At 40.2% G+C, this 27,123-nt stretch overlaps 1 protein-coding gene across 4 annotated transcripts in view; it reads left to right on the top strand.

The window, feature by feature from the left end:
- Window positions 1-27,123, top strand: part of IQGAP2 (IQ motif containing GTPase activating protein 2) — a 312,092-nt gene that overhangs the window by 253,155 nt on the left and 31,814 nt on the right. For all 4 annotated transcript variants that reach the window (XM_077139395.1, XM_077139392.1, XM_077139393.1 and 1 more), the window contains 6 exons: window positions 4,310-4,393; window positions 5,579-5,650; window positions 6,265-6,334; window positions 10,137-10,345; window positions 22,266-22,415; window positions 25,219-25,382. In XM_077139395.1, coding sequence (XP_076995510.1) covers window positions 4,310-4,393; window positions 5,579-5,650; window positions 6,265-6,334; window positions 10,137-10,345; window positions 22,266-22,415; window positions 25,219-25,382 — 749 coding nt within the window. The remainder of the gene's footprint in view (window positions 1-4,309; window positions 4,394-5,578; window positions 5,651-6,264; window positions 6,335-10,136; window positions 10,346-22,265; window positions 22,416-25,218; window positions 25,383-27,123) is intronic.

Genomic DNA, 27,123 nt, shown 5'->3' with positions numbered 1-27,123 from the left:
CTTTTATACCTGTCAGTTTGAATATCATCAGTCTTTTTTCAGTGAGACCCTGGGAGAAGAGGTCTGTATTTCTTTGAAAGGCAACTTAGTATTACCTGATAATTCTTAATATCGTACTAATTTCCTTCTAGGGCTCAATCCTGATGGACACATTCACACAAAATATAGGACAAAGTGTGCACAAGTTTGTTTGCTAACCCCAAAACAGTGAGAGCCTGAATGTACATCACCAGGAACTTAAATCTCAGTGAATCTATGCTAGAGAATTCTGTACAGTCATTTAAAAAGAGTGGAGAAGGGTCTCTTTCTTGATTTGAAATACTGTTCTTACTGTGTATATATAATCCAGAGGGAAAAAGCCTACCTTGGCAAAATAATGGATCCCATTTTATCAAAAATACAGGATGCATAAACACAAATGTATACATACATATTTAATATAAGTTTATATTTTGTGCATAATAGGGATGTATGTCTTCGTGTGTTCTGTGTATTTCAAAGGATAGAGAACAAAACGTTCTTGGTTTCCTTTGAAAAGTAGCTAGATGAAAATAGGGATGGGCATAGGTATGTTTTGCTTTGTACCCTTTCTCTGTGTTTGCTGTATATCCTAGTAGATCTTCTTTCTAGGCACTGTGCTACAGATTGTTCACATAGAAATGGGTACTGTTGTTTTGTGTTTTTCCTTTTGTTAACATGTGGTGTTAAATTACATGCACTAAGCTACAATTTCCTTTTTCTTTTAGCAATATATTTTGGTGATCTCCCTATTTCTCAAGATATGGGACATTTTCATCATCAGTATATATGGTTCTACGTCATTCTTTTTAGTGCTGTGAAACACCCCCGGTATGAGTGTAATCAATTTATTCCCTTAATCATAAACATTCTCTTATATGCAGATTTTTGTTATTACAAAAATAATGCAACAAAAAATCCTAATATGTGGTATTCTTCACAAGTACTTGTATTTCCCTAGGCTAGATATTCTCAAATTAGAAATATTAGGTGAAAAGGTAAATAATTTTAAATTTGATATTGCTCACTGACTCCCCATCTATACTTTTGTGTGTTCTGCTTAGGGCAGTGGGTTAGGTGACAACTTCCCCAGAATGACTCTGGCATCTGTCAAGTCTTCCCTCCAGCTCAGAGCCAACTCAGAGAGATTCACACAGGGTGGGGAATTTTGTTCCATGGTTCAGTTCAAAAAGTTCCTCTTCCAGTCCAATCCCAGTTGCCTTCTTTCTTCCAGGATCCCTCGTAGATTTTTATCCATATGCCTTCTTGTTTTCCAGCACCAATGTGGATTGCTTTAAAAGCCTATTTGTGCATTTTTACCATGGGAGAACCTTGGTATAAAGGACGCATGGAATTCAGTGTGTTACTTTTGCAATGCCCTGTGAGCCTATAGCTATTTTAAACTGCAGTCCTTTTGAACCGTATTAGTCGTTTCTAGAGATGTGAATTGGGAAGGGAAGACTGGAGCAAGTTCATCATTTTGATTCCATCCTGGGTTTTTGTTTTTGCTTTCCTTTTACACAAATTTATTTCAATGCAATGATCTAAAACACCCCTTGGTTTGTATGTAAGATTTTTTTCCATTTTTTCTTTTTTAAATCGCTTTATAACAACAACTTTCCTGATTCTTTTTTTCATTTTCTCTTTTCTCTGAAATCTGCCATGTTAAAAAAAAAAAAGATAAAATAATGTCATGGCCAGAGGACAGGAATGAGAGGAAGAAAAAAAGGTAAAATAAAAATAATATGTCAAAAATGAAAATTCTCAAAGATAATGCAATTATAAACACAGATTTGGTTACAACAAAGATGCCTGTGATGAGTGGATATATGTTATAATATATATATAAATGCATGTGGCACCTGACCATGGCACCTAGGGAGCTAAGTCCAGTCCTTTTGTTTGCCCTGAATGCTCCCTTTTCTGCAACGTCTCTTGTTTTGGGGTCTCCTAGAGAACACGGAGCTCCCACAGCTCCTTGGGGTTTGGGGTGGAGAGGCAGGGTGTGAGGCCTTGGTTGACAGCAAGGGCAGAGGGGCTCCAAAGAAAGTCATGACCTGAACTTTTAAGCCACTCTTGGCTGCCATGGGACTCTCTCGCCCCTTGGGGACCATGTCTCATGTATGGGCCCTTACAAATAAAGGGAGGTCCGATCGTCACCTAAATCTCCTTCCTCCTTGTAAGGTAGGAAGTGAGGTAAGACCATTTATAGGAAGAAACTGGTTTCTGGGTGTGGGGCATGTGAGAGGCCGCGGTTCTGCAGGTCAGATCAGACAGGCATCAGACGGGGCAGGCTTCATGGAGGGCTCCCTGCTCCCTGACATCTGGGAGGACCAGCTCCTCCTCTTCTGTCAGCCCAAGCTCTGAGGCTGAGGAGACCAGCGGGGGTAAGTGCCCACACTGGACGGGTTTCTGTGAGGTCATAGCAGATCCCTCCCTTGAGCACCCAACCCCCAATTTTCAAAAGCTAAAATGGGGAGGAGTTTCTTGCAGAAGTTACAACTGTCTGGCTTGGCCCCTGCATGCATGTGCATGTGTCGGACCAGGTAGGAGCTGTTGGCGAAGGTCCTGGAGCAGTGTGGGCGTTTGTGGGGTTTGGTCTCAGTGTGGGACGTGGAGTGGACCCGCATCTCCAACTCTGAATAGGATGTCCGTGAGCACAGCTGGCCGTCCTCCTACTCGGGAGAGAGGGTCTGAGGGGCCGTCATCAGGCAGCCCTGACTCCAGCCCCGCTTCCTGCAGCCCCGGGGGTGGCTTAGGAGCCACCGTGCCACCTCCGCCACCACCACCTCCTCCTTCCTCTGCCAGGGTTGATGCTGCCTTCTCGGAGAAGGGCTGATGAGTCGGGGGAAGAACTGAGACAGTCATGGGAGCTGAAATGGGGACGGGCTGAGCTGCCGAGGCTGTGGTCGCAGAGAGGCTGAGGGAACCTGGTTGCCAAACCTGGACCAGCCGTGATCAGCCCTGTGGGCAGCACAGCGACCACCGGGGTTGTTCCGCGCAGGGTCAGCTGGTCTGGCTTGGACTCTGTCCGTGCTCATGGCTGAGGGCAGGGACACTGAGGCAGGCATGGTCAGCAGGTGGGGCAGCGAAGGGCATCCAGCCCACAGCCCTTCTCTCGTTGATGAGCATCACGCTCTCCGTTCTCTCTCTCTCCCTCCTGCTGTCCTATTCTTTCTCCTGCCTCTAGGGCTCCTGAGCTTTCCGAAGCGGTGTGGCAGCCTGTGCTCCTGAGAGCCCCAATTCCTCCACGCCCCTCTGCACCCTCCTTCCTCCCACCTACAGCCTCAGAGAACAGCTGCAGGGGAGCGAAGGCGGGACATGAAGGGGGGGGGATAGCAGTGGGGGGTGCAAAGGCTGCCTGACTTCCAGCAGGTCTGTCCTGTTTGCATCATCATAAAAAAAATGTTACCTACCTCTGGGAAAATAAAATTCCATATGCCTCTTCTTAAAATATGAATAAGGTAGATTAATATTTATAGATGTGAAGAGAAATTCACAAAAATAATTTTGTCCTTTTTAACAAGGAGTTCATACTTCATTTTTAATTAGAAAAGCAAAATCTAAGAACTGAGGGCAGCCACATAGATATATTTCAATAAAAAGATGCTCATAAGTAGATTGGAATAAGCAGATAACAGATATTTAATGCTTCTAAAGATAACAGTTTGTGTCCACTTTTGTAAATTTTTTCCATAAAATATTTTTTCATGATGATAATTTAGTAAAGCTGTTTTGATGATGTGTCATTAAACTTTATGTGGTAATATGTGAAAGCACAAATGTTCAATTACAGCACTCCTACTTTCAGGTATCCAAGAATCAAGATCCAAGGTTGCAAATCAGTGGAGCATATTCCTTTCAAGTCTTGTTGTAGTAAAGATACTTATTAATCATTATTTTAAAGCATAATTTATTGTTACCAGATAACACCAGTACCCAGTTAATCCTGTTTGTGTGCTTCAGGGAAATCCCATTGTATAATTTCTTGTCACCGAGGGCCTTGGTAAAATTAAGCTTTCATGCAGGAAACTGTGCTAATACTGGTAACTTACCACCCTCTCTCTGCTTTCCTGAAGTGGGACGAGTCTCAGCTGTGACTCAGTCTCAGCTGCTGTCCTCTGCCTCAGCTCAGCGCCCTCCCCAAGAGGTGATGTCCGGATGGGACTTGAAGAGGGGGTCCCCAGCTGTCTCAACACAGTGTCTCCTAAGACACTGTCCTCTTGCACTTTTTAAGTAACTTGTGGGAAGCTGTTGCTTACGAGTAATTGTTATCTACTGTTTTCCGTAGGCTTTTTGGAAGGGGCATAAACAACGGAAGGAGTATATGGACAGGCGGCAAACATTCATTGATAACACTCCTTCTATTGTGAAGGTACATGACCTGTCTCGTTGTAGCCAATGCTTGACTTAAACTTTTCCCCCCATTTAATTTGATTCTCAAAGACAGAGTTGTCAAGAGTATTATGAGCCTTGATGTTGGAAAGAAGTCCAGGCTTGGGTCTCGCCTCCACTGCTTACTGAGTGACCCTCTGTGGGCAAGTGGATTAAACCACGATAACTGGCTCAGGTTCTTTCTGTGTTTGGGAGAATCAGATTTGAAAGTAAATCTGGAACCAGTCAATGCTAGTTGTTCTAAAAATCCAAACTGATGATCTAAAGTCTATGGAAAACCCAGAACTACTCGGTGTTCCTCTTATCACATTAGCTAATAATGCTTAAACAGAACAGCATAAAACTTTAGTTGTAAGGCAATAAATGCAAAATCAATGAGGAATCAGAGCCAATTTATAGGACCTGTCTTAGGGTGCCGAGCCAGCCTAACTCAGCTTTACACTCGCAGTGATTGCTCAGAGATGAGAGAAAAAGAAGCGGATGCTGTTGAGCCCACTCTCATGCATTAAAACCAAAGGGCCGTGTAGAAGTGAATGTGCAGATAGCCTGGATGTCTAAATGAGAGTGGGGATAGTAAGACCGCAGAGAAATGAGAATCAGGTTAGATTCGTGGAGAAGACCTTCTGAATTGTAAAGGAAGGAAGAGAAGGACGTGGTCCGGCGTCACTGTACATTAGCCCTTTAATGGAATAAGGTCCTGAGTTATCACGGAGCACACACCTGTTCTTTCAGAAAACATTTGGTAGAGGTTGGTCCCAAGCGAGAGCTCTATGTTTTCCTGTAAAAAACGAAAGGATTTTGGATGTGCTGAAAGATTGTTGGAAGAAACCCTAGAATTAGGTAGAGTCTTAGTTTCATTGTGGCTCGCGGCAAAATATCTTGCCATCTTGGCTTTTATCTTTTGAGATAAAGGCAAAATAGTACTAAGCTGCACTACGCTCCCCACCTCTCTCCTGTTAAGGTGGCGAGACTGAGTAACCCGTAAAGTGTTTCTCAATCGCTTTAGAGAAAAAGCCATGAAAAAAGTAGAAGATGAGAAATAGGCTTTAGATAGTTAATATTTACTGGGCTGTTTATTTTTAGTCAAATAAAATATCAGTACTATTTTCAGAAAGACTGGCCTGTTTGGTAATTGCCTTGATTTCTCTGTTCAACTTATTTATAGATTCAGTCCTGGTACCGAATGGTGACAGCGAGAAAGAGCTACCTTTCACGGCTACAGTATTTCAAAGATCATGTAAGAAAAACGCTTGTGGGTTTTTATCCTGGCTGAGAATGAACTGAATGAATGTTTTCTTGAATGTCGGCATTGAGTGGTTTTTATTAAATGATAGAAATGAACTTTATTAGGAAAAAAATAGATCTGAGATTTCAATGTTATGCTTATTTGAAGGCTTACATTTTTATTCAGAAACCAAGTTCAGAGTGAGACTTCACCAGTCAGGACTGGGTGGGACATGCAGGCTAATAACTCTACAGAGAGAAGATTTTAAAAAAATATTCTCTAACAGTGCATGTGCAGTTTTTCTAACCTGCTACCTGATTAAATAGAAACCCACAGAGGGAATTTTCCCTCAGGATCTTTAAAAGAATAGATATGTGAACATGAATTGAATTATCTAAGTTCCGTGCTAAAATTCTTTTCCCTTTTTGGATCTCTTTATTTGAACAGTCCCCTACAATCTCATTTATACTTTTAGCATGCTTATCTGACCCTTTCTTCAAGGAAAACAGACAAACAAACGTTGAATGCAGTACATGCAAATACTGTCGGTTCTAAAATGTTGACATCCACATGCCATGGAGACGCTGGAACTCTGAAAGTTCATGAATTGTCTCAATCTTTTGCAGAAAAAAGAAATTGTGAAGATACAGTCACTGTTGCGAGCAAGCAAAGCTAGAGATGATTACAAAACATTGGGTAAGTGGCATTATTCTGAAACTGAACACAGAGTCCTTAGAAAACAGGCAAGGACAGATTGTTTCCCTGTTAGTCGCTCCAGAGGACACTGCAAGAAGAGAGCGTGCTCATTAATTCCAGTAGATTTTGTCTCATGTCAGAACATCTGAACTGGTACAAAAAGGGACATGTGGTGACAGGAAACAGGCCTTTATATAGTAAGTGGCAGAGGAAAGCAGAGTAGATATGATTTCTTTACAAAGAATGGAGTTGGCTAAAATGCTGATACTTTGTATATTAAATTTGAACTGGAGTCAGGAATCTTAGGCAAGAGCTGACCAGAAAGCATGCTCCAATTTGAATTGCTTCATTTATTAGTTGGCTTATGATTTTTTCTCATATTTTATAAGTAAGACATATTCTTATAAGAAATTTTAGAAGTAAGAATATAATGGAAAAAGGAGACAAACGTGTAGTCTCATCTCCCAAAGAGGGTTACTATAAACATCTTGTAATTCTGAACTTTTCAAAGTACTTATGATTTGTGATAATATTTTTCTTATACCATTTGTAGAAAGTTTGAAAGTAGCAAAATATCCGAAAGAGAAAATAAAAATCATCCAGAAATGATCCCATTTTGTGTCGTCTCTTTGCAGTCCAACTCTGCTTGTTACTCTATTTTTCACGTGGTGAATATCACCCCTTATATACTGATGTTTAACATTCTGATTAGTACAAAAAACTATGCAGGTCAAGTGAAGAAGAGCTTGCTCATAAATTTATTAGCAATGTTTTTTAAAACTTATTCAGGTCGTTCAAAATTAGTTTTGAAAGATTAATCATCACTTGACTCTCTTGGTATTGAAAATGGCTATTTTCTCCCTTCTCCCTAATGCTGCTATTTTTTTGTCCAAGAACATCTAAAACTCTAGTAATTTTGCTAGTGCTGTGTTTAAAAGGAAGTAGTTTAACTGGCACCCTGTATTGTAAGAATCTATGTGAATTATGGGCTAAGTCCATGGTTCGATTCCCTCTTCCCTGGTACTGAGGAAAAGCCTAAGGAGGTTTCGGAAGCTGGGCCCTGCCTCCGGCCTACAAAATCTCTCTGATAATACCTTATTCCATCAGATCCCAGAATTTAACACAAAAAGTGAATAAGGAAAGATCAGCCAGTCGTTTCAATGCCACAACTTCATCTCTGAATTGAGATTCAGCTCTCACTTGATAGGTACCTTTCAGTGTTGTACAAGAAAGCTGAATAGGAAGTTTTTCTGAGCCCTAAATGCTAAAAATGGTTTGCTATTGGCTTTGAACATGAAAAACAATTCAAGAGTTAATTTTCCAAATGAACATAGGCTCATTTTTGTTTCATTCCAGGTAGCATATTTTTATAGGTAGTTGTGGTGATGTTTTTCCTTTTTTCACATTTGTTTTTTTTTTTTAATTACAAAGACAAATTCCAATTTAAAATCTAGACAATTTTATTTTAAAATATAGAAGGCAGATAGAAACTGTTGGTGAATAAGTTAGACCCAAGCCCCTGTAGGCTTTGGTAAAGTGTTTTTGCGGTATCTGACCTGTAAGTTTTCATTTCTTTCTCAGTTGAACATCTTCGTAAAACTAAGGCATTTTTTAAAATATTTTTCTTGACAAATGTTCACACATATACAATCCATAAATGGTGTACAACCAATGGCTTACGATATCATCACATAGTTGCATATTCATCACCGTGATCATTTTTAGAACATATGCATCACTCCAAAAAAAAGAATTAAAAAGAAAAATATCATGCATCCCATACCCCTTAACCTCTCCCTTTCATTGACCACTAGTATTTTAATCTACCCGATTTATTTTGCCCCTTATCTCCACAATATCTATTTATTTATTATCCATATTTTTGACTCATCTGTTCATACTTTGGATAAATGAAGCATCAGACATAAGGTTTTCACAATCACACAGTCACATGGTAAAAGTTATATCTTAATTCAGTTGTCTTCAAGAATCTAGGCTACTAGAACACAGCTCAACAGTTTCAGGTACTTCCTTCCAGCCACTCCAATACATCATAAACTAAAAAGGGAGATTTATATAGTGCATAAGAATAACCTCCAGGATAACCTCTCAACTGTTTGAAGTCTCTCAGACTCTAAGTCATTTTTTTAAATCTGAAAAAATAAGGATCATTTTTCATAGTCTCTCATCATCTGTTCTCGCCCTTTTCCTTTGTAAAGGCATTAATGCATTCAATCTGGCTTAGATACTGGTAAGTTGCCAGAACTAGGATATAGCCATGTATAGGTGCCAACTGTGAAGTTGTATTTCTTAAAATTAAAATACCACAAAGTGATTCCCAAATAGAAGATGTCAGAAAGCCTAGAGTTGATACTGGAAATACTAAATTTGAGCAATAATAATTAGCTAAGTTATTGACTTAGTTGTTTCTAATAGGCCTACTAACTAGCACATACAAAGATATACAGAGAAGGTGACAGAGCCATCAACTTTGGACAGGAAGGAGATGGCTAATGTTCAATCAATTTAGTGATGAGCTCTGCCGCATCACTCAGGCTTTTTCAGAAATGGCCAGGCCATCAGCAGCATCTTTGTTAGAACTGAAATGAAAATTAATTCTCTTGAGCTTCAGTGTTCCATGATCCCAGGAAATTGCTCCAATAAAGACCATCATAAATGGCAAAACAGTAATATAGATGACTGTTTGGTTTTTCAGTGTGGGTTCATGCTGCTCATTTTTCATTTAACTGTTTTTCTTCCTTGGGTATCAAAACAGCACCAGAACCAAGTGGAAAGTGAAAGGAAGATTGGCAAAAGCCATAAGTATAAGGGAAAAGAAGGTTATTGACACTGCTGCAACTAGACAGAGCTCTCTCAACTCATTTTTTTTTGACATGGGCAGGCACTGGGAATTGAACCCGGGTCCTCTGGCATGGCAGGTGAGCATTCTTGCCTGCTGAGCCACCGTGGCCTGCCCTCAACTCATTTTTGTATTGTAGGATCTAAACATTCATCCTTGGAGGTCCAGAGGGGTTATTCTTGCAGTTTACCCAGAGTTGATCTCACATGCACATCATTTATTTTAAGAGTTCAAGGGCCAGGGAATTATTGTATAATGTTCAACTACTAAAAGCAAACCTTTTAGACTCTATGTGAAAATACTCATCTAGACAGCTGGGCTGGTCATCTGGATTGTGAGAACCCTCCCTTGATCAGTACTGAAGGGAAAGTGAGCAACTTTAAATTTCTAAGAACTTTTTTCCCTGCCAAGCAGAGCATGTGTTCCTCTTGTTCTATTGCATCCTATTTCATCTTTACAGTTTTTCTTTCACTGACCTTTTCTAATTCAGTCTTTGCTGAGTTCCAGCTCTTTCCAAAGTTGTATTGGTCTGAGGGAAACCACTTTCTCCTTCCTGCAGCAAGAATATAAATCTCTTATCTGGCTCAAGCACAAGCTCTCAGAGCTGAGGTGACTGACTTTCCCACATTCCCCATCTGTAAGGCACAGATAATACTATCTTCTCAGTGCATGAGTCCTGAGAACAGCAGGAGAGAGGCCTGATAAATGAGAGCTACATAAATAGAAAACAGTGCTGCTACGCACTCTCAGGCACATTTATTTGTATGATCAATTGGTGTCTTTGTTCAGAATTTACATGGAGCAGATTGATTCTCTCCACAGGCCAAGTACTTTTGTTCTTATATTTTTTCCTGGTAGTCCTTTATTAAGACTTTGTTTCCTTCTTGTTTACAACAGTTCCAAGCTTGCATAATTAAATTACGCCTGTTCCTTTCCCTGTAGTTAATTCCAAAAACCCACCATTGGCAGTCATCCGCAAATTCGTCCACTTGCTGGAACAAAGCGACTTAGATTTCCAGGAGGAGCTGGAAGTGGCACGGTTAAGAGAAGAAGTGGTAACCAAAATCAGAGCCAACCTACAGCTGGAGAAAGATCTGAATCTGATGGACATCAAGATCGGGCTCCTGGTAAAGAATAGGATCACACTACAGGTCAGTGGAGCTTGTGGGACGGCTGGCTCCCAGGAGACAGAAAGTGCAGATGTATGCATGGACATGCACACTCCCATATATGTATATACACATATATACGTACATGCATATACACACACACACCCCCATATACATACATATATAAATACATATATGCATATATACACACACACACCCATATACGTGCATATATATATATACATATATGTATACACACACACATACGTACATATATAAATACATATATGCATATGTACACACACACACCCATATACGTACATATATAAATACATATATGCATATGTACACACACACACCCATATACGTACATATATATACATACATGCATATATACACACACACACACATATACGTGCATATATATATATATACATATATGTATACACACACACACACACATACCCCTTGGTCCAGCTAAACTCATTTGGAATCGGGAGTAAGGTAGCCACAGTTCATTTATCATTTTTATTACAAAATCGGTGGTCTTCAGACCTACAAAATTCTATGCCCCCTTTTCATAAGATAACATATTTTAAAGCCTCCTTTAGATTCTGAAATGAAATTTACATATAATGTAATCTTCTTGAATGTGTAACTTAATAACACTAAGGCCTTTCTTTTACTATAAAAGAAACTAAGATCAATTTATAATAAAAATGCGTGTTTTGATATTAAAATTCTTAAATGTCCCCTCCAGAGTGATGCTACTCCCAGTAAGAGCCTCGAGGTAAATAAGCCGTAGTTTCATTCTTTGTGAAACCTGCCAATGCCAGCGCTCCATAAAACACTACAAAAAATGTCATTTTAGCCCGAATACAGGAAACTTCTCCACATCCCAGGCCCTTCCCAATATGCCGCATCAGTTTAGGAAAACTGGTAGCCCAAGGGGAAAACTGACCTTTCTGAGGCTCCGAGAAGGCAGCCAAAAATGCCAGTGACTGAGCAAATGGTTCTGGAAACTAGAGGGGAGCAGCCCGTGGGGCTGCAGGTTAAAGTGGAACTCTGAAGGCCCGAGGTGTGTCCCTCCAGCCCTCACAGGTATCAACACAGAGTTGAAGAGAAAATAAGGAAAACGGCAATTTGTAAAATGGAAAATGGCCATCTTTTTTAAATATTAAGGAAAGAATAAAACTATATTCATTTCCCTTATTTTATGAAGAAAAGCAATAGTACTTGTAAAAAAAAATCACATATTCGTGTTGACATGCCTAAGAACTTTTAGAGCATAATATACTCCAGAAGGTCCTTCCAAGAATGCTTTTATTAACTTTTAAACTAAAAAAAGTTAGTTTAAGGGAATTTTATTATTCCCTTAAAATTGTAAACAGAAAATGCCTAGACTTTAAAAGCAACCCTTAATTGCAAAACTGTAAAGGGTTAAATGTGACATTTATGGAGTACAGTCATTGCAGATTTTCAAATCTTTATGGAATGTTCGAGTTTTTTTAATTTGTTGCTAATTGAAGTGTAAGGGAAATGCAGCTCAAGACTGCAATGAGGGCGGTGCAGTGGTGGCTCATGGCAGGAGTTCTCGCCTGCCATGCTGGAGACCCAGGTTTGATTCCCGGAGCCTGCCCATGAAAAAAAAAGACTAAAATGAGATACCACCTCATGTCTATAAGAATGGCTGCTATTATATGAACAGGAAACTGCAAATGTTGGAGAGGATGTGGAGAAATTGGGACACTTATGCACTGCTGGTGGATAGCAGAGGGGCAGCCCTTCCAGAACATCAGCTAGTTCCATTCCCCTATCCCACATTATCCTCTATCCCTTCCAACAAGAAAAGGTTAGAATGGGCATAACCCAAATACCCCTAAAAATGGGGAGAAAGATCAAAGGTGACAGTGGAGTTATACAGAGAAGGTAGGGTTTAACAAATGAGTGTAAGTGCTGAATCATTATACTGATTTTTCTTTTAGTCTCCAGTACCTTAGAGCAGCTACAACTAAAAACCTAAAGTTGTGGAATTGTAACCCATACAAACTCTGAAATCTGTTCTACAACTAAATGTTGCAATGTACTTTGAAATTTATTGCTTTTATGTATATATGCTATTTAAAGAGAAGGAGGAATATAACAAAGAAGGTAGGCTTTAACAAATGAGTATGACTGCTGAATCATCACATTGATATTTCTATTGGCTCCAGTGTCTTGGAGCAGCTAGGAGTAAAAACAAAAAATCATGGAACTGTAACCCATACCAAGCTTTAGAATCTGTCCTATAGCTACTGGTTAAAATGTACTTGGATATTATGCTTTTCTGTATTTATGTTATATTTCACAATTTAAAAAAAACTTTTAAAAAATTGTTGCTAAGTGATAGTAAAGTGAAATAGTTCATTTTCAATCTACGTCTCCAAGCACTAAATATTTCTGTTATTAATGGCTCAACTAATGATGGCTAAATATGTAAATATGTAGTCTTTAGTTATCACTGATAGTAGCATTTTCAATTTGAAGATAATAATGCATTGAAGATTAATGGGTAAGGATGTTCATGGAAACTTGGTTTGTAGTGGTGAAAAAGTGGGGAAACAAACTCCAAAACAATAAACAGGGGATAATAGCATTAGTTTAACATCTATGTTATATAGCCACTAAAAGTAATATTTTTTAAGAATGTTAAAGACTAGGGAAAAGCATCACAATATAATAACTAGAGAAGAAAATAGTACTTGACACAGTATGTATGCTTTTATTTATTGTAAGAACTTAAGTTAGAAGAAGAACAACCAAATATTAAATGATTTTTCTTTGGGAGGCAGAATTAAACTTGGGTCTGTCTAATGAAATAAAAAGGTTTTAAAGGAAAGTGGCTTAGTTCTTACAGAACAACTCTAGCTGTCCCTAGTAACAAGGTTGTGTTCCAATTTTTTTTACAAGTGGCAGTTCTCCCAAAAACCTCGTGAAGTCATTGCATACGTGAAGTACTAATATTGGTAATAGGTAAAAAGAATGGTTTTGAAAAAGGGAGATAAAATTGCTGAAGGTTTCTTATAGGCGTGGGGGAGAAAAAAGATGTGGCATACCCTCAGACATTTTATAGGAAAGCCTAAATGGAAATTAAGAGTAATCTTTAATCTCAGCACTAAAATTCCCATTTATGAAAAATCTATGTAAGAACCCAGATTTGCAGGCGAGGGCTTCTTGAAACCCAGGTTTAAAATTAACGTTACTCAAATGAGTATGGCTGCTGAATCACTATATTAGTATTCCTTCTGGAGTCCAGTGTTTTGGAGCAGCTAGAAGGAAAAATCTGAGATGGTGGAACGGTAGCCCATGACAAACTCCGGGATCTGTTCTATAACTACTTGTTGAAGAGTGCTTTGAAAAATGTTGCTTTTTTCTTTCTTTGCTTTGTATATATGTTATATTATACAATAAAAATGTTTAAAAAAAAGATTAACATTACCATTTAATAATACTGCTTCACTGCTTATGTTATCATGTGACTTTAAGCATGTCTGTTTTCACTGGAAAATGTGCTAGGTGTTTTTATATGTCGTTTTTTATATTTATGGCAACTCTTTAAAATTGCCATTATTAAATCCATTTTAGAGATTAAGAAACTGAGGATTCGAGAGATGAATCTGTACAAGGTCACAAAGCTAATTATGCTCTGCAGATACTCATATTTTTATGACTCCAAACCCCAACCCTTTTTCTAGCCCACACCTTCTTCAGAAATGTCTCTATCCTGTCGCCTGCATGCAGGTTCTTTCAGCAAAGCAGGAGAAAAGATGGTGGTAACCAGGGCAACGCTGAGATGGAATATCTTGAGCTACCTAAATTTTGTTGCCCCTTCAGACCAAAATCCCTCAAATGTTTGATACTTATTGAGCACGAAGAGGGGAAATGAAGTTTCTGTTAATAGAAAGCATATGCCTCCGTTTGCAACCCCTATGTGCTTTGTCCCCTTCTGTGAGTTTCCCGAAGCAAACTTTTGCGTTCACCAGGAGCAGTACTGAGCACGGCAGCAAAGGCGAAGCGGGGAGAGCGTGCAGGGCTCCCCGAGGAGACCCAGACAGGCTCTGCAGTGTCGGCACAGCCACCCCTGCCTCTCCCTCTTGCTTTTTAGGTCTGTATTTTCTTATAAGTATTTTCTAAATGAGACTGTACCATATTTGCTCTTTTGTTTCTGATTTGTTTTGCCTCACCAAGTGTCCCACAGGTTCCTTCACAATGTTGCATACCTCACAGTTTTGTTCCTTTTGTAGCAGCACAATATTTAATCCTATGTATACACCATGGTTCATCATCTACTTCTCAGCCAGTGCATCCTTCAACCACCTGCATTCCTTAGGCATCATGTGTAGTGCTCAAAGCCCACAGTCCATCAGCACTCTCAATTTTAGATAATTTCACTGTTCCTAAGAGAAGGATAACCAATAAACATACCCTCACCAAATAGAAAATCTAAACCTCCCCCTAACTCTTGTCCCTCCCCCCCTTATTTACCCCTGGTGTTGCTGATGGTTTCCTGTTAAACACAACCCAGAGCATGCAACAATAGTTTTCCCCTTATACCCTGTTCGTAAATGCTCTTTGTACAGGATTCATACCTTTAAAGTAGTTCATGAAAGAACTTAAATTTATATCTTATTGTTAATCAGTGGGATGCATGGGTTTATACAACCCCTTTCAATCATGTTCACCTTCAATACAGTAATATTACTTATAAGACCCACCAAAGAACTGCCTTCACTTCTATCTATTCCCTTACATTTGATTTCAACCTCATTAGCTAACGGTTCACCCATCTCTAGCGTCTGTGTATCTCTAGGTCCCCTATATTCTGTATTATAAGCCTCTGATTTTACCTTTGCCATGGTCATGTATAAGTGGAATCATACAGTATCTGTCCTTTTGTGTCTGGCTTATTTCACTCAGCATTATGTCCTCAAGGCTCATCCATCTTGTCATGTGCTTCAGGATGTCATTTTGTCTTACTGCTGCATAATATTCCATCGTATGTATATACCACATTTTGTTAGTCCACTTGTCTGTTGATAGGCACTTGGATTGTTTCCATCTTTTGGCTATTGTGAATAATGCTGCTATGAACATCAGTGTGCAAATGTCTATTTGTGTCATTGCTTTCAGCTCTTCAGGGTATATACCGAGCAGTGCTATTGCTGGGTCATAGGGCAACTCGACATTTAGTTTTCTGAGGAACTGCCAGACTGTCTTCCATAGTGGCTGCTCCATTATACATTCCCACCAGCAGTGCCTCAGTGTCCCAGTTTCTCCACATCCTCTCCAACATTTGTAGTTTCCTGTTTGTTTAATAGCAGCCATTCTTGTAGGTGTAGTCTTGATCTGCATTTTCCTTATAGCCAATGAAAATAAGTATCTGTTCATGTGCTTTTTAGCCATCTATATGTACCCTTCAGAAAAAATGCCTGTTTATATGTTTAACCCATTTTATAATTGGTTTGTCTGTTCTTTTGTTGTTGAGTTGTATGATTTCCTTTTGTATGACTTCTTTGTATATACAGGAAATCAAACCTGTGTCTGATGTGTGATTTCCAAATATTTTCTCCCACTGAGTTGGCTGCCTCTTCATCTTTTTGACAAGATCATTTGAGGAGCAAAAGCATTTGATTTTGAGGAGTTCCTATTTATCTATTTTTTCTTTTGTTGCTTGTGCTTTGGGTATGAAGTTTAGGAAACTACCTCCTATTACCAGGTCCTGAAGATGTTTCCCTACATTTTCTTCTAGGAGCTTTTTAGTACTAGTTCTTATATTTAGGAGTTTGATCTACTTTCAGTTAATTTTTATATAGGGTGTAAGATAAAGATCTTGTTTCATTCTTTTGGCTATTGATATCCAGTTCTCCTGTGCTCCTTTGTGGAAAAGACTGTTTTGTCCCTTCAGTGTATTTAGGGGCCTTGTAAAAAATTAGTTGACCATAGATTTGCTGGTCTATTTCTGCACTCTCAATTCGATTCCATTGGTCAATACTTCTTGCTGTATTTGACCATTGTGGCTTTATAATAAGTTTTAAAATCAGGAAGTGTTAATCCTCCCACTTCATTCTTCCTTTTTAGGATGCTTTTAGCTATTCAGGGTCTCTTTCTTTTCCAGATTCCAGGTCTTCAAAATAAGTTGTTGAAATTTTGATTGGTATTGCATTGAATTTGTAGATCAGTTTGGGGAGAATTGACATCTTAACTATATTTAACCTACCTATCCATGAGCAGGGAATGTTATTCCACCTATTTAGATCTTCTTTGATTTCTTTTAGCAATGTTATGTAGTTTCCTGTGTACAAGTCCTTTACATCCCTAGTTATATTCATTCCTAGGTGCTTGATTCTTTTAGTTGCTATTTTGAATGGAATGTTTTCCTTAACTGACTCCTCAGCTAGGTCATTGCTTGTGTATAGGAACGTCACTGATTTTTGCATATTAATTTTATATCCCACTACCTTGCTGAATTTGTTTATTAGCTCAAGGAACTTTGTTGTAGATTTCTCAGGATTTTCCAAGTATAGTGTCATGTCATCTGCAAATAATGAAAGTTTTAATTCTTCCTTTCCAGTTTGGATGCCTTTTATTTCTTTGTCGTGCCTAATTGCTCTAGCTTGAACTTCTGTACAATGTTGAATAATAATGGTGACAAAGGGCATCTTTGTCTCATTCCCGATCTTAGGGGAAAGCTTTCAGTCTCTCTCTGTTAAGTACAAGGCTCTTCATCAGTTTGTCATCTTTGCCCATCATCCTGTTGAGGAAGTTAACTTTGATTCCTACCTTTTGAAATGTTTTTATCAGAAAAGGATGCTGAATTTCGTCAAATGCTTTTTCAGCATCCATTGAGATGATCATGTGATTTTCCCCTTTTGATTTGTTAATGTACTGAATTACATTAATTTATTTTCTTGTATTGAACCATCGTGGCATTCCTTGTATAAAATTACTTGGTCGTGGTTTATAATTCTTTTAGTGTGTTGTGGGATTTAATTTGCTAGTATTTTGTTGAAAACTTTTGCATCTATGTTCATTACGGAGATTGGCCTGTAGTTTTCCTTTCTTATAGCGTCTTTACCCAGTTTTGGTATTAAAGTGATGTTAGTGTCATGAAATAAGTTAGGTAGTCTTCCTTTCTCCTCAATTTTTTGGGAAAGTTTGAACAGGATTGGTGTTAGTTCTTTTTGGAAGGTTTGATAAAGTTCCCCTGTGACGCCATCTGGCCCTGGGCTTTTCTTTGTTGGAAGATTTTTGATGACTGATTGAATCTCTTTACTTGTGATTGGCTTGTTGAGATCTTTTCTTTCTTTCTGAGTCAGTGTAGCTTATTTGTGCGTTTCCAGGAATTTGTTTATTTCGTCTAAGTTGTCTAGTATGCTGGCCTATGGTTGTCATAGTATCCTCTTATGATTTCTTTTATTTCTTCAGGGTCTGTGGTGATGACCTCTCTCTCATTTCTGATTTTGTTTATTTGCAGCCTCTCTCTTTTTTTTCTTTGTGAGCCTTGCTAATGGTCCATTGATTTCATTGGTTTTCTCAAAGAACCAACTTTTGGTTTTATTGATTCTTTCTATTGTTCTTTTGTTCTACAATTCATTTAACTCTGCTTTAATCTTTGTTATCTCTCTTCTTCTATTTGCTTTGGGGTTAGTTTGCTGTTTTTTCTATAGCTCCTCCAGGTGAGCTGTTAAGTCCTCGATTTTTGCTCTTTCTTCTTTTTTAATGTAGGCATTTAGGACAATGCATTTCCCTCTCAGCACAGCCTTTGTCATATCACAGAAGTTCTGGTATGTTGTATTCTCATTTTCATTCATCTCCAGATAGCTACTAATTTCTCTAGCAATTTCTTCTTTGACCCACTGGTTGTTTAAGAGCATATTATTTAATCCTCATATATTTGTGAAAGTTCTCGTTCTTTGATTTCCAGCTTCATTCCATTGTGATCAGAGGAAGTGCTTTGAATAATTTCGGTGGGGATTTTTTGGGTTTTTTTTTTTTTTTTTTTTTGGCATAGGCAGGCACAGGGAATCAAACCCAGGTCTCCAGCATGACAGGTGAGAACTCTATCTGCTGAGCCACCGTGGCACACCCAGTGTTTTTTTAATTTATAAAGACCAGCTTTTTTTTTTTAATTAAAAAAAAATTAACAAAACATTTAGAAATCATTCCATTCTACATGTACAATCAGTAATTCTTAATATCATCATATAGTTGCATATTCATCATTTCTTAGTACATTTGCATCGATTTAGAAAAAGAAATAAAAAGACAACAGAATAAGAATTAAAACGATAATAGAGAGAAAAAAAAACCTATACCTCACATGCAGCTTCATTCAATGTTTTAACATAATTGCATTACAATTAGGTAGTATTGTGCTGTCCATTTCTGAGTTTTTATATCCAGTCCTGTTGCACAGTCTGTATCCCTTCAGCTCCAATTACCCCTTCTTAAAGACCAGTTTTGAGCCCCAGCTTATGATCTGTCCTGGAGACTATTGCATGAGCACTAAAGAAGAATCTATATCCTGGTGTTTGGGGGTATAATGATCTATATATGTCTGTTAGGTCTAATTCATTTATCTAATTGTTTAACTTTTCTGTTTCCTTGCTGATCCTCTGTCTGGTTGTTCTATCTCTAGAGGAGGGTGGAAGGCCTATTTGGATTTATTCTGTTTGGAGTTTGTTGATCTTTGATTTGCATATTTGTCTTTTATAAGTGTTGGGAAGTTTTCCCCCATTATATCCTCAACTAGTCTTCCTAGCCCTTTACTCTTCTCTTCTCCTTTTGGGACGCCAATGATTCTTATATTTGTGTGCTTTGTCTTGTCCATCCTTTCCCTGTGATTCAATTCAAAATTTTCCATCGTTCTTGCCATTTACTGTTTTGTTATTCTAAATCGGTTGTCCTATCCTCTAGTTGGCTTATTCTTTCTGCTGCCTCTTCAGGTCTGCTGCTGTGTGTCTCTAGTGCGTTGCTCATTTGGTCTACAGCATCTTTAATCTCTGTGGTATCTGCTATTTTTCTACTCTAATTCTTCTTTATGCTCTTCTGTTGTCTTCTTGATCTCCTTTATGTCATTAGCCATCCCACTGATTTCATTTAGTAGAGTTATATGAACATCTTTGATTACTTGTTCCAAAGTCTGTATCTCCTCTGATGCTTTAATTTGGTCGTTAGGCTGGATTATATCTGTCTGCATCTTTATATGCCTAGTGATCTTCTGTTGTCTTCACGTGTAGTTTGGAAGTTCATTTCCTTAAGTCATCAAAAGCTTTGCATTTTCAGGATGGGTGTGGAGCAGGATGCAGGCATGGGGCGGGGCGTGGGGTGGGGTGTGGGGCAGGGTGTGGGGCGGGGCGTAGCAGCATGGTGATGGATTGCAGTACAGGTGTAGGCACAGGTTGAGGATGCTGTGCTGGGAACTGTGAGCATGGGGTGCAGGGCGCAGGGTTGTGGAGGTGCAGTGGGAGGACTTTGGGGATAGGGTGCAGCTCAGGCAGGCTTGGGGTACAGGAGCAGGGTATGGCATGGGGGACACCAGGCAGAGCAAGGTGGGAGGTGGATGGTGGGGGCTGCATGGATGCATGGGGGCTGGCGCACAGGCAGGATGTGGGTAGGCATGCGGAGTCTGGGGGTCTTGGTATCAGGGTGTCAGGTAGGTGGCACAGAGGTCAGGGCACAGGAGAGGGGCAGGATGCGGTGTGTCTTTGTGCCTGGGGAGGCGTCCAGGGACCCTAGGATGCAGATATCAGAGTACAAGAGGCAGGGCACAGGTCATGGAGGTTGCAGGAAAGGGCAGGTGATATCAGGTGGGCAGGGCCCTGGCATGAATGTGAGGTGCTGGGGGGAGGTTGGAGCAGGTGTGCACGCATGTGCAGGGAAGAGGCTGTGTAGTACAGATGCACAGGTGAGCATCTGCCAGGTGTGGGAGCAGGGCGCTTGTGCCCGGAGGTTGGGGCAAGGGTGCACATGTGCCGGGCAGGGTGTTGGGTTGCAGGGGTCAAAAAGTCATTGCGTGAATACGTGGACGCCCCCCAGTGGGAAGGATGTGGCCTTGTTAGTGCTGTGCGTGGGTCTGCGGGGAGGGGCCTTGGCATACACGGGTCTGCAGGGAGGCGCCCCTGCGTGCGTGGATCTAGGGGGCAGGGCCTTGTGTGCACGTGCGCGGTTCTCAGGGGCAGCGGGCTGGGTTTGCACCTGCGTTGGCTGGGGGCAGGTGTGGCCCTGGTGTGCAGGACAGTGCTTGCCCAGAGTTGAGGGGTGTGACCGTGACCGGGTGCACGTGTCTACATGCATGTATTTGGGAGGGCCATAAGCGATGTACACGTACGCAGTGTAAACTAGAGGTGGGGGAGGCGGGGGTGCGGAGATTGTGAGACTGTGTGGGCTGGGGGTGGGTGTAGCCTGGGTACGAAGGTGAGCTCCCGACCGCCTGCAGGGTCAGGGAGGGCGCGGTGGGGGGGTCGAGGGGCTGGCAAGGGTGGGCGGGTCTCAGGAGGGCCGGGGCGGGAGAGGTGGGTTGGGCTGGGGCGGGGCGGGGGGGAGCGTGGGGCGGGGGTGTTTGGCGCACGGTGGGGAGGGGAGACGGATGATGGGCTTCAGGTGTGTGGGGTGAGTTGGGGCATGGGGTGGCGCGCGAGAGGGTGGCATGTTCAAGGACGGCGGCCTGGTTTGCCCCCTGCTCCGGTCTCCTGCCGTGCGTGCGCTCCTGAGGGCTCTGGGGTTAGGCTGCTGCCCCAGCCGGACGGCGCGGGTCCTCTGCTGCTCGGCCCCTCAGCCTCTGTCCCCAGGGCCCCCATGAGGTGCAGGAGCCCCTCCGGGGTCACTCACACCCTGCAATCGCCGTCGCCCTCCCGTCCCTTCTCTTGCTGTTCCTTGGAGCGGGGCTGAACTCGACCTGTCTGTTCCACCATCTTCCAGGAGCTCTGTTATTTTTAACCTGTTTTACTTGCACATCATATAATCCAGCCTGAGAAAATAGACATACCTTTGCTACTGTCATCTCTATGAAGACATTTCTTTTTCTTCCACATAGAATCCATACCTCACCCCCGCGCCCCCCCCCCCCCCCCCCCCCCCCCCCCCGCCCCCGTTTGTTGACATTTAGTTTTGGCATAATGCCTTTGTAACATTCCACGGAAGCATGTTACTCTGAGTTACATTTTTTTTAACTTTTTAAATTGTGAAATATACATACAAAAAAGCGATAAATTTCCAAGCAAATAGCTGTAGGATAGATTTTAAAATTTGGTATGGGTTACAGTTCCACGATTTTTTCATTTTTTCTCCTAGCTGCTCCAAAACACTGGAGACCAAAAGAAATTGAACATAATGATTCAACAGACATACTCTGTTGTTAAATCCTGTCTTCTTTATCATACTCCTCTTTTTTTTTTCTTTTTTGTGAAAAATAACATACAAGAAAGTCATAAATTTCAAAGCATATCACGACAATTAGTTGTAGAACAGATTTCAGGGTTTGGTCTGGGTTACAATTCCACAATTTTAGGTTTTTACTTCTAGCTGCTCTAAAATACAGGAGACTAAAAGAAATCTCAATATACTGATTGAACACTCATACTCACTTGTTAAACCCTACCTTCCCTAACTCCACCGGCAGCTTTGATCTTTCTCTCATTCTCTAGGGGTATTTGGGCTATGCCCATTCTAACTTTTTCATCTGCATTACATCTTAATAGCAAATGAGTACATCTTTGGAGGACAAATATTTCAAAAAATCAAATTCACTTCCAATCTAGATTTCCTTAATGTGGTTAATATTCTCTATACCTTTTTTTTCCTTCATGATGGAAATATGGAAAATTAGTCTTTCCAATGATGTGTGTTTCAGGTTGTCTGTGAAAGGAGGAGGTGAAGAATACTAGAGGAAATGTAGTAATTTCATTAAAAAATTTTTTTACAGGATGTAATTTCACACAGCAAGAAGTTGAATAAGAAAAAAGGAGGAGAAATGCAAATATTGAATAATGCCGAAAACCAGGGAATCAAAAGTTTGAGTAAGGAGAGAAGAAAAACACTAGAAACATATCAACAGCTGTTTTACCTCTTACAGGTAAAAACAATTTAGCTTTCGCTGAGTTTTGGATCAATACGATGTTCCATAGTTGTGGTTTAAACTTGATTTCTTTCCCATGCTTCAGCTATTGTATTGGACGTGTCTTGAGCACATAATAAATATCAAGTGCTATTCTAGGTGATTTACATACATGATCATGTTTAATTCTTACCACAACTCTGGGTACTAGGAGAGAATAGATACTGTTGTTATGCCCATTTTGCAGATGAGGAAACAGACACAGCCAGCCATGGCAAAGCAGGGATTTGGGGATCCAGGCAGTTTGAGTTCGGCACCTATGTTCTTCACAGCTGCATCCTACTCCTGTCATCTGCAGAAACAGTATAAACCTAATAATAACATACCCAGATCCTTTCAACCATGAAAAAAATTAAAGTAACTGCATGTGAAAAACAGATCTTTACCCGAACCCCACCTGTCCTATCTCCTTTGGGAGAGCCTGAGGATTGGAGTTAGAAAGTTGGGTGTCTTTTTATTTCACTATTTTCATAGCATTACTACAATTTAAATGAGTAGTTATTTCCCGTTGCTGCCAGGATGCCATGGTGAGAACATATACATTTAATTGATTATGATGGGACTTCGAGGGACCAATTATCGTATTGTTTGCCCACTAAATCACCCCATGTGCCCCAACTAGCACACGCAGTTACTCCCAAAGGAAAGTGAGTAAGCGATAGCAGTGTGTAAAACAAGCCTCCTCTTCAGCAGAGCATTTTTTCCAAAAGAGAAGCACTAGCAGTTCTGGATGAGACCGTGGGCTGCTCTGTGTGGGGCCGCTGCTGTGCATGCTGATTTCTCCAAGGCCTGCAGATGCGTGAATCTTTGCTTGAGGACAGCATTCTGCCATGTGCATGTCACCCTAAACCAGGAAACGAGCTGTGGGGAACCCCATGGGGGGTGGGGAGACGTTCATTTTGGTAGAATTGAGAATTCTGCACTTAAAATAACAGATCCAAAAGCATTTTCTTCAAAAAGGTGTAGGTACCACGTACGGCCACCACATGGCAGCATAGAAGAGAAAATATTAATATTTTAGAATTGTAAATTCTAAACTGCTTAATTCCAGCAACCCTTAAACTAGGAAGGTTTTTTGTCCAAGTCAGATCGGTGGTCGACTGGCAGTTGGAAATTTAGTCTTATGCATGTTTCATTTTTAATATCCATGACCTCCCAAGTTTGCACAGCTCCTTTAGACTTTTTTATTTCTACTCACAGATTTTGACAAGAAAATTTAGTCATTGGACTAAAAATTGTAGTAATTGCCCTATTATATATGTGAAGGCTCATTAATGAAAAGTAGAAGCAGCACAGGAGTATGTTTAGGATACTTCCACCAGGTTTTAGCCCCCAAGCAATCCAAAACAGATGATCCCAGGACATGAGATTCACTTGTCGCCAGTGAGGTGTCTCTTGAAATCATTTGTTCTCCAACTTCTTTCCTCTATCCTTTGAAGACATTAGTCAAAGTTCAGTGAGGACACTAAAGGGAAACAGTTGACTTGGATCTCTTTGGCTCGTCGAGTAGGCCTTGGCAAGAATTTTTAGCCAAAGCAGCAGATCAGCTATATAGGTTTTGTTTTGGGCTCATCTCTTTGGTATTAACATAAATTTGAAGTGTTTTTGGTCATCTGAGAAAGAAGAAAGAGACTGAGAGAAATGACTAGTGGGTTCCTTTAGCTTCAGAGTTCAGAGTCCTTTCTCAAAATTCCCAGAAGCTTAGTGTGGGAAAAGGTTCATTACAGAGCTATAAAGAAGAAGTTGTCCTGAGTTTCTTCATAAAAATTCAGCCAGCCATTATTAGCTTGAAAGTAAATCTAAGTAGGAAGGTAAACCATAATTTGGGTTTTCTTAAGAACTTCGAAGCCAAACCATTTGAGCGTATTGGATGAATACTGGTTTTAGCATATAGAAAAGTAGGACTGTTTTCTTGTCAGAAAGGAGACGGAGAAGGAGTATTAAATTTCTCTGCATGAATATTTTCCTCATTAACCTAAATACTGTTTTTCCTGCCTGTCCCCCACCTGAGTGGTGGGGCTGCTGGAGAAAGCCCTGTGACCACAAAGGCTGGTGCCATGTCGCGGGTAGTCCTCCCTCCACTAAGCCTGAATGTCAATTAAAAAAAAATCTGTCAATCTTTCAAATTATCTTTTTTTTCTTTTGGTCAGTTTCTTCTGACATTTTCCTCATCTGTAACACTGCCCTTCACCCCTCTCTCTAGCCTCCCTACTTCACTTCTTTCTTCTCACTCCTTCAAGCAAATCATGGCCATTTCAGTGTCTCTAAGTCTAAATGTACCTTTTTCCCTTTGTTTCTACTGTCGGAAGAGGGAATGTTTTTACTTGCATTCATCCGTCAGTCCTTCTCGGCCAGTCTTTTTGAACTGGGCCCTTGGTCCATTCTTGCCGATCTCCTCTGATACCACATTCTATTTCTGGTCCCTCTCTTCTGTGTCTCTAAAGTGACTATGAGTATGTGGCTCAAATGGGCTAATGGTGAAAAGTGTATATAATTATATACTGTATTACACTAAATATATTAAGTGGTATGTAACACTTAAATCCTATCATAACTTTATAGTATGGCTTCCTATTTTAGTACTAATATTAACTGTTACCTTTTTAAGTCTTGTGGCTAGGTACCCTTCTATGTACTTTATGTATTAAATCATTGAAGAGCAGGAGATTGGGTATTGCTTTCTGTCTCAATAATTTTTTAACTTATAGTTTGTGGGGTTTTTTTTTTCTTTCCACCTCTTCACTCTTCACTTTCTTTTTAGACCAATCCTTCCTACCTGGCTAAGTTGATTTTCCAGATGCCACAGAACAAGTCAACTAAATTTATGGATACTGTTGTTTTTACACTATACAATTATGCTTCTACTGAGCGAGAAGAATATCTGCTCCTCAAGCTTTTTAAAACTGCTCTGGAGGAAGAAATAAAGTATGTATATAAACATACGTAAAAATATCAATGAATATATCCTTTCGATAGTGGTGGCTATCTCTGATTTACTAAAATAATTTTTAAATTATTCTTATAAGCTATCCATATATATAAAGATGATCAAATTTTCTTGAGAAATTTCTGTATCATATAGATAAATTCAGGTTCAGTTTGCCCCCTCAGCTGATACCTTTTTTCACTGTTCCATTTACTTTATTTGCATGTACAAGTCAAAAGGTTATTGAAAGCCAGTAAGAGAATCTAACAATGAAAAGTCTCTGTGTAATAAAAAAAAAAGTCTGTAAAAAAGTAGTGTAGGCCAGGAATAATGGTCTCGGCTAAATAGTCCTCTTCTTACTAGGAGTTGTTGCTTTTTGATAGTTTGTTTTCTGATTCAGCTACTGCTTTTAACAAATGGGAAGGTAGCTATGCTGATTGGCCAAAGAAGAAAAGGATGAGGAACAGCCTATCCCCCTTATCCGACTGGTGGACCTTGATGCCTTCAGCGACGCTGGTTGCTGTGGGCCTCCAAGGCATATTGACCAGACACAGGCCTTTGAGGAAGGTGCCTGTAGCCAGCGTCAGAAGTAGGATTCATGCAGAAATGCTAAAGCTATGCAGGAAATGAGGTGCCTCACATGAGTGAGGCCGGCAGGGCAGCCAAAGAGTCGAGGGATGGAAAGAATACTTCCAACTAGCTTGACTCATAAAGATTGTACAGAAGAAGAGGTTCTTGATCCCAAGCCTTGAACAATAGTTAATATTTTTATAAGAAGAGATGGAGAAAGGAAATAAAGCACAGTGATGGTCAACAGAGTGGGCAGTGGTGTAAGATGAGTTTAAGAAAGTAGATGAGTCTAAGATGTGGCTTGATTTCATGACTACAGAACATGATGCTGGAAAGCAGGATGGCATCAGATCAGCCTAAGTGCAGCCATAACCTTCCATGTGCCACTGAACTAAGCACTGGCACAGGTGCTGGGCTCTATTTAAGTTCTGGGAAGCTGCAAGAGGTTTTTGAGGAGGGTTGGACCTAATTACATTGCATTCTTAGAAGACTGCTCTGCTGGTGGTGTGTGAGCAGGATGAATGGAAGCTGTGCGGGTCTACAGGCAAGGAGGGTGCTTAGGTTATTGTTGAACAAACATGATGCCATTTTCTTATTGAATAAATCATATTGAGCATCTACTGTATACAAAGTTCCATGCTAAGCACTGAGGGGGATGAGCTGTTCTAAGCATTTCTAAGATAGGGATGAATTTACTTAAGATTCACTGCAGCCCTGTGAGGAAAGTATTTTCATTTCCTCCATTATACATATGAGGAAAAAAGGTTACATAATTTGCTCGCTGTCATAAGGAAGTGGCAGAGCAGTCTGATTCGAGAACTTGTACTCTTAGCTACTGTGTTATATGCTTTTCATATCACTATAACATACACCCACCCAACTCCAAAATATTATGTCTGTAATGTATAGTCTGACTCTGTTTTTTTCATAATTGCCCTGCCATTCTCCACTCATGCCAATTTACTGTCATCTTTAAAAATGTACAGATTAGGTCCTTCAGGAACCTCAGTGCATAGAGTTGAGAAAAAATTAATTCATGGAAGAGGATAAATTAGGCTTCTGGATGGAGATAGCATTTTTCAGCTGAGCACTGAAGGACAGAGTGTTCAGGCAGCAGGGATGGTGTGAGCTAAGGCTTTGGGCAGGTGAAAGGAAAAGCAAGGCACTTGT

Source organism: Tamandua tetradactyla, chromosome 21 (genome assembly GCF_023851605.1).
Source record: "Tamandua tetradactyla isolate mTamTet1 chromosome 21, mTamTet1.pri, whole genome shotgun sequence".
NCBI classification, from domain to species: domain Eukaryota; kingdom Metazoa; phylum Chordata; class Mammalia; order Pilosa; family Myrmecophagidae; genus Tamandua; species Tamandua tetradactyla.
This window is presented reverse-complemented; position numbering and strand designations above follow the sequence as displayed.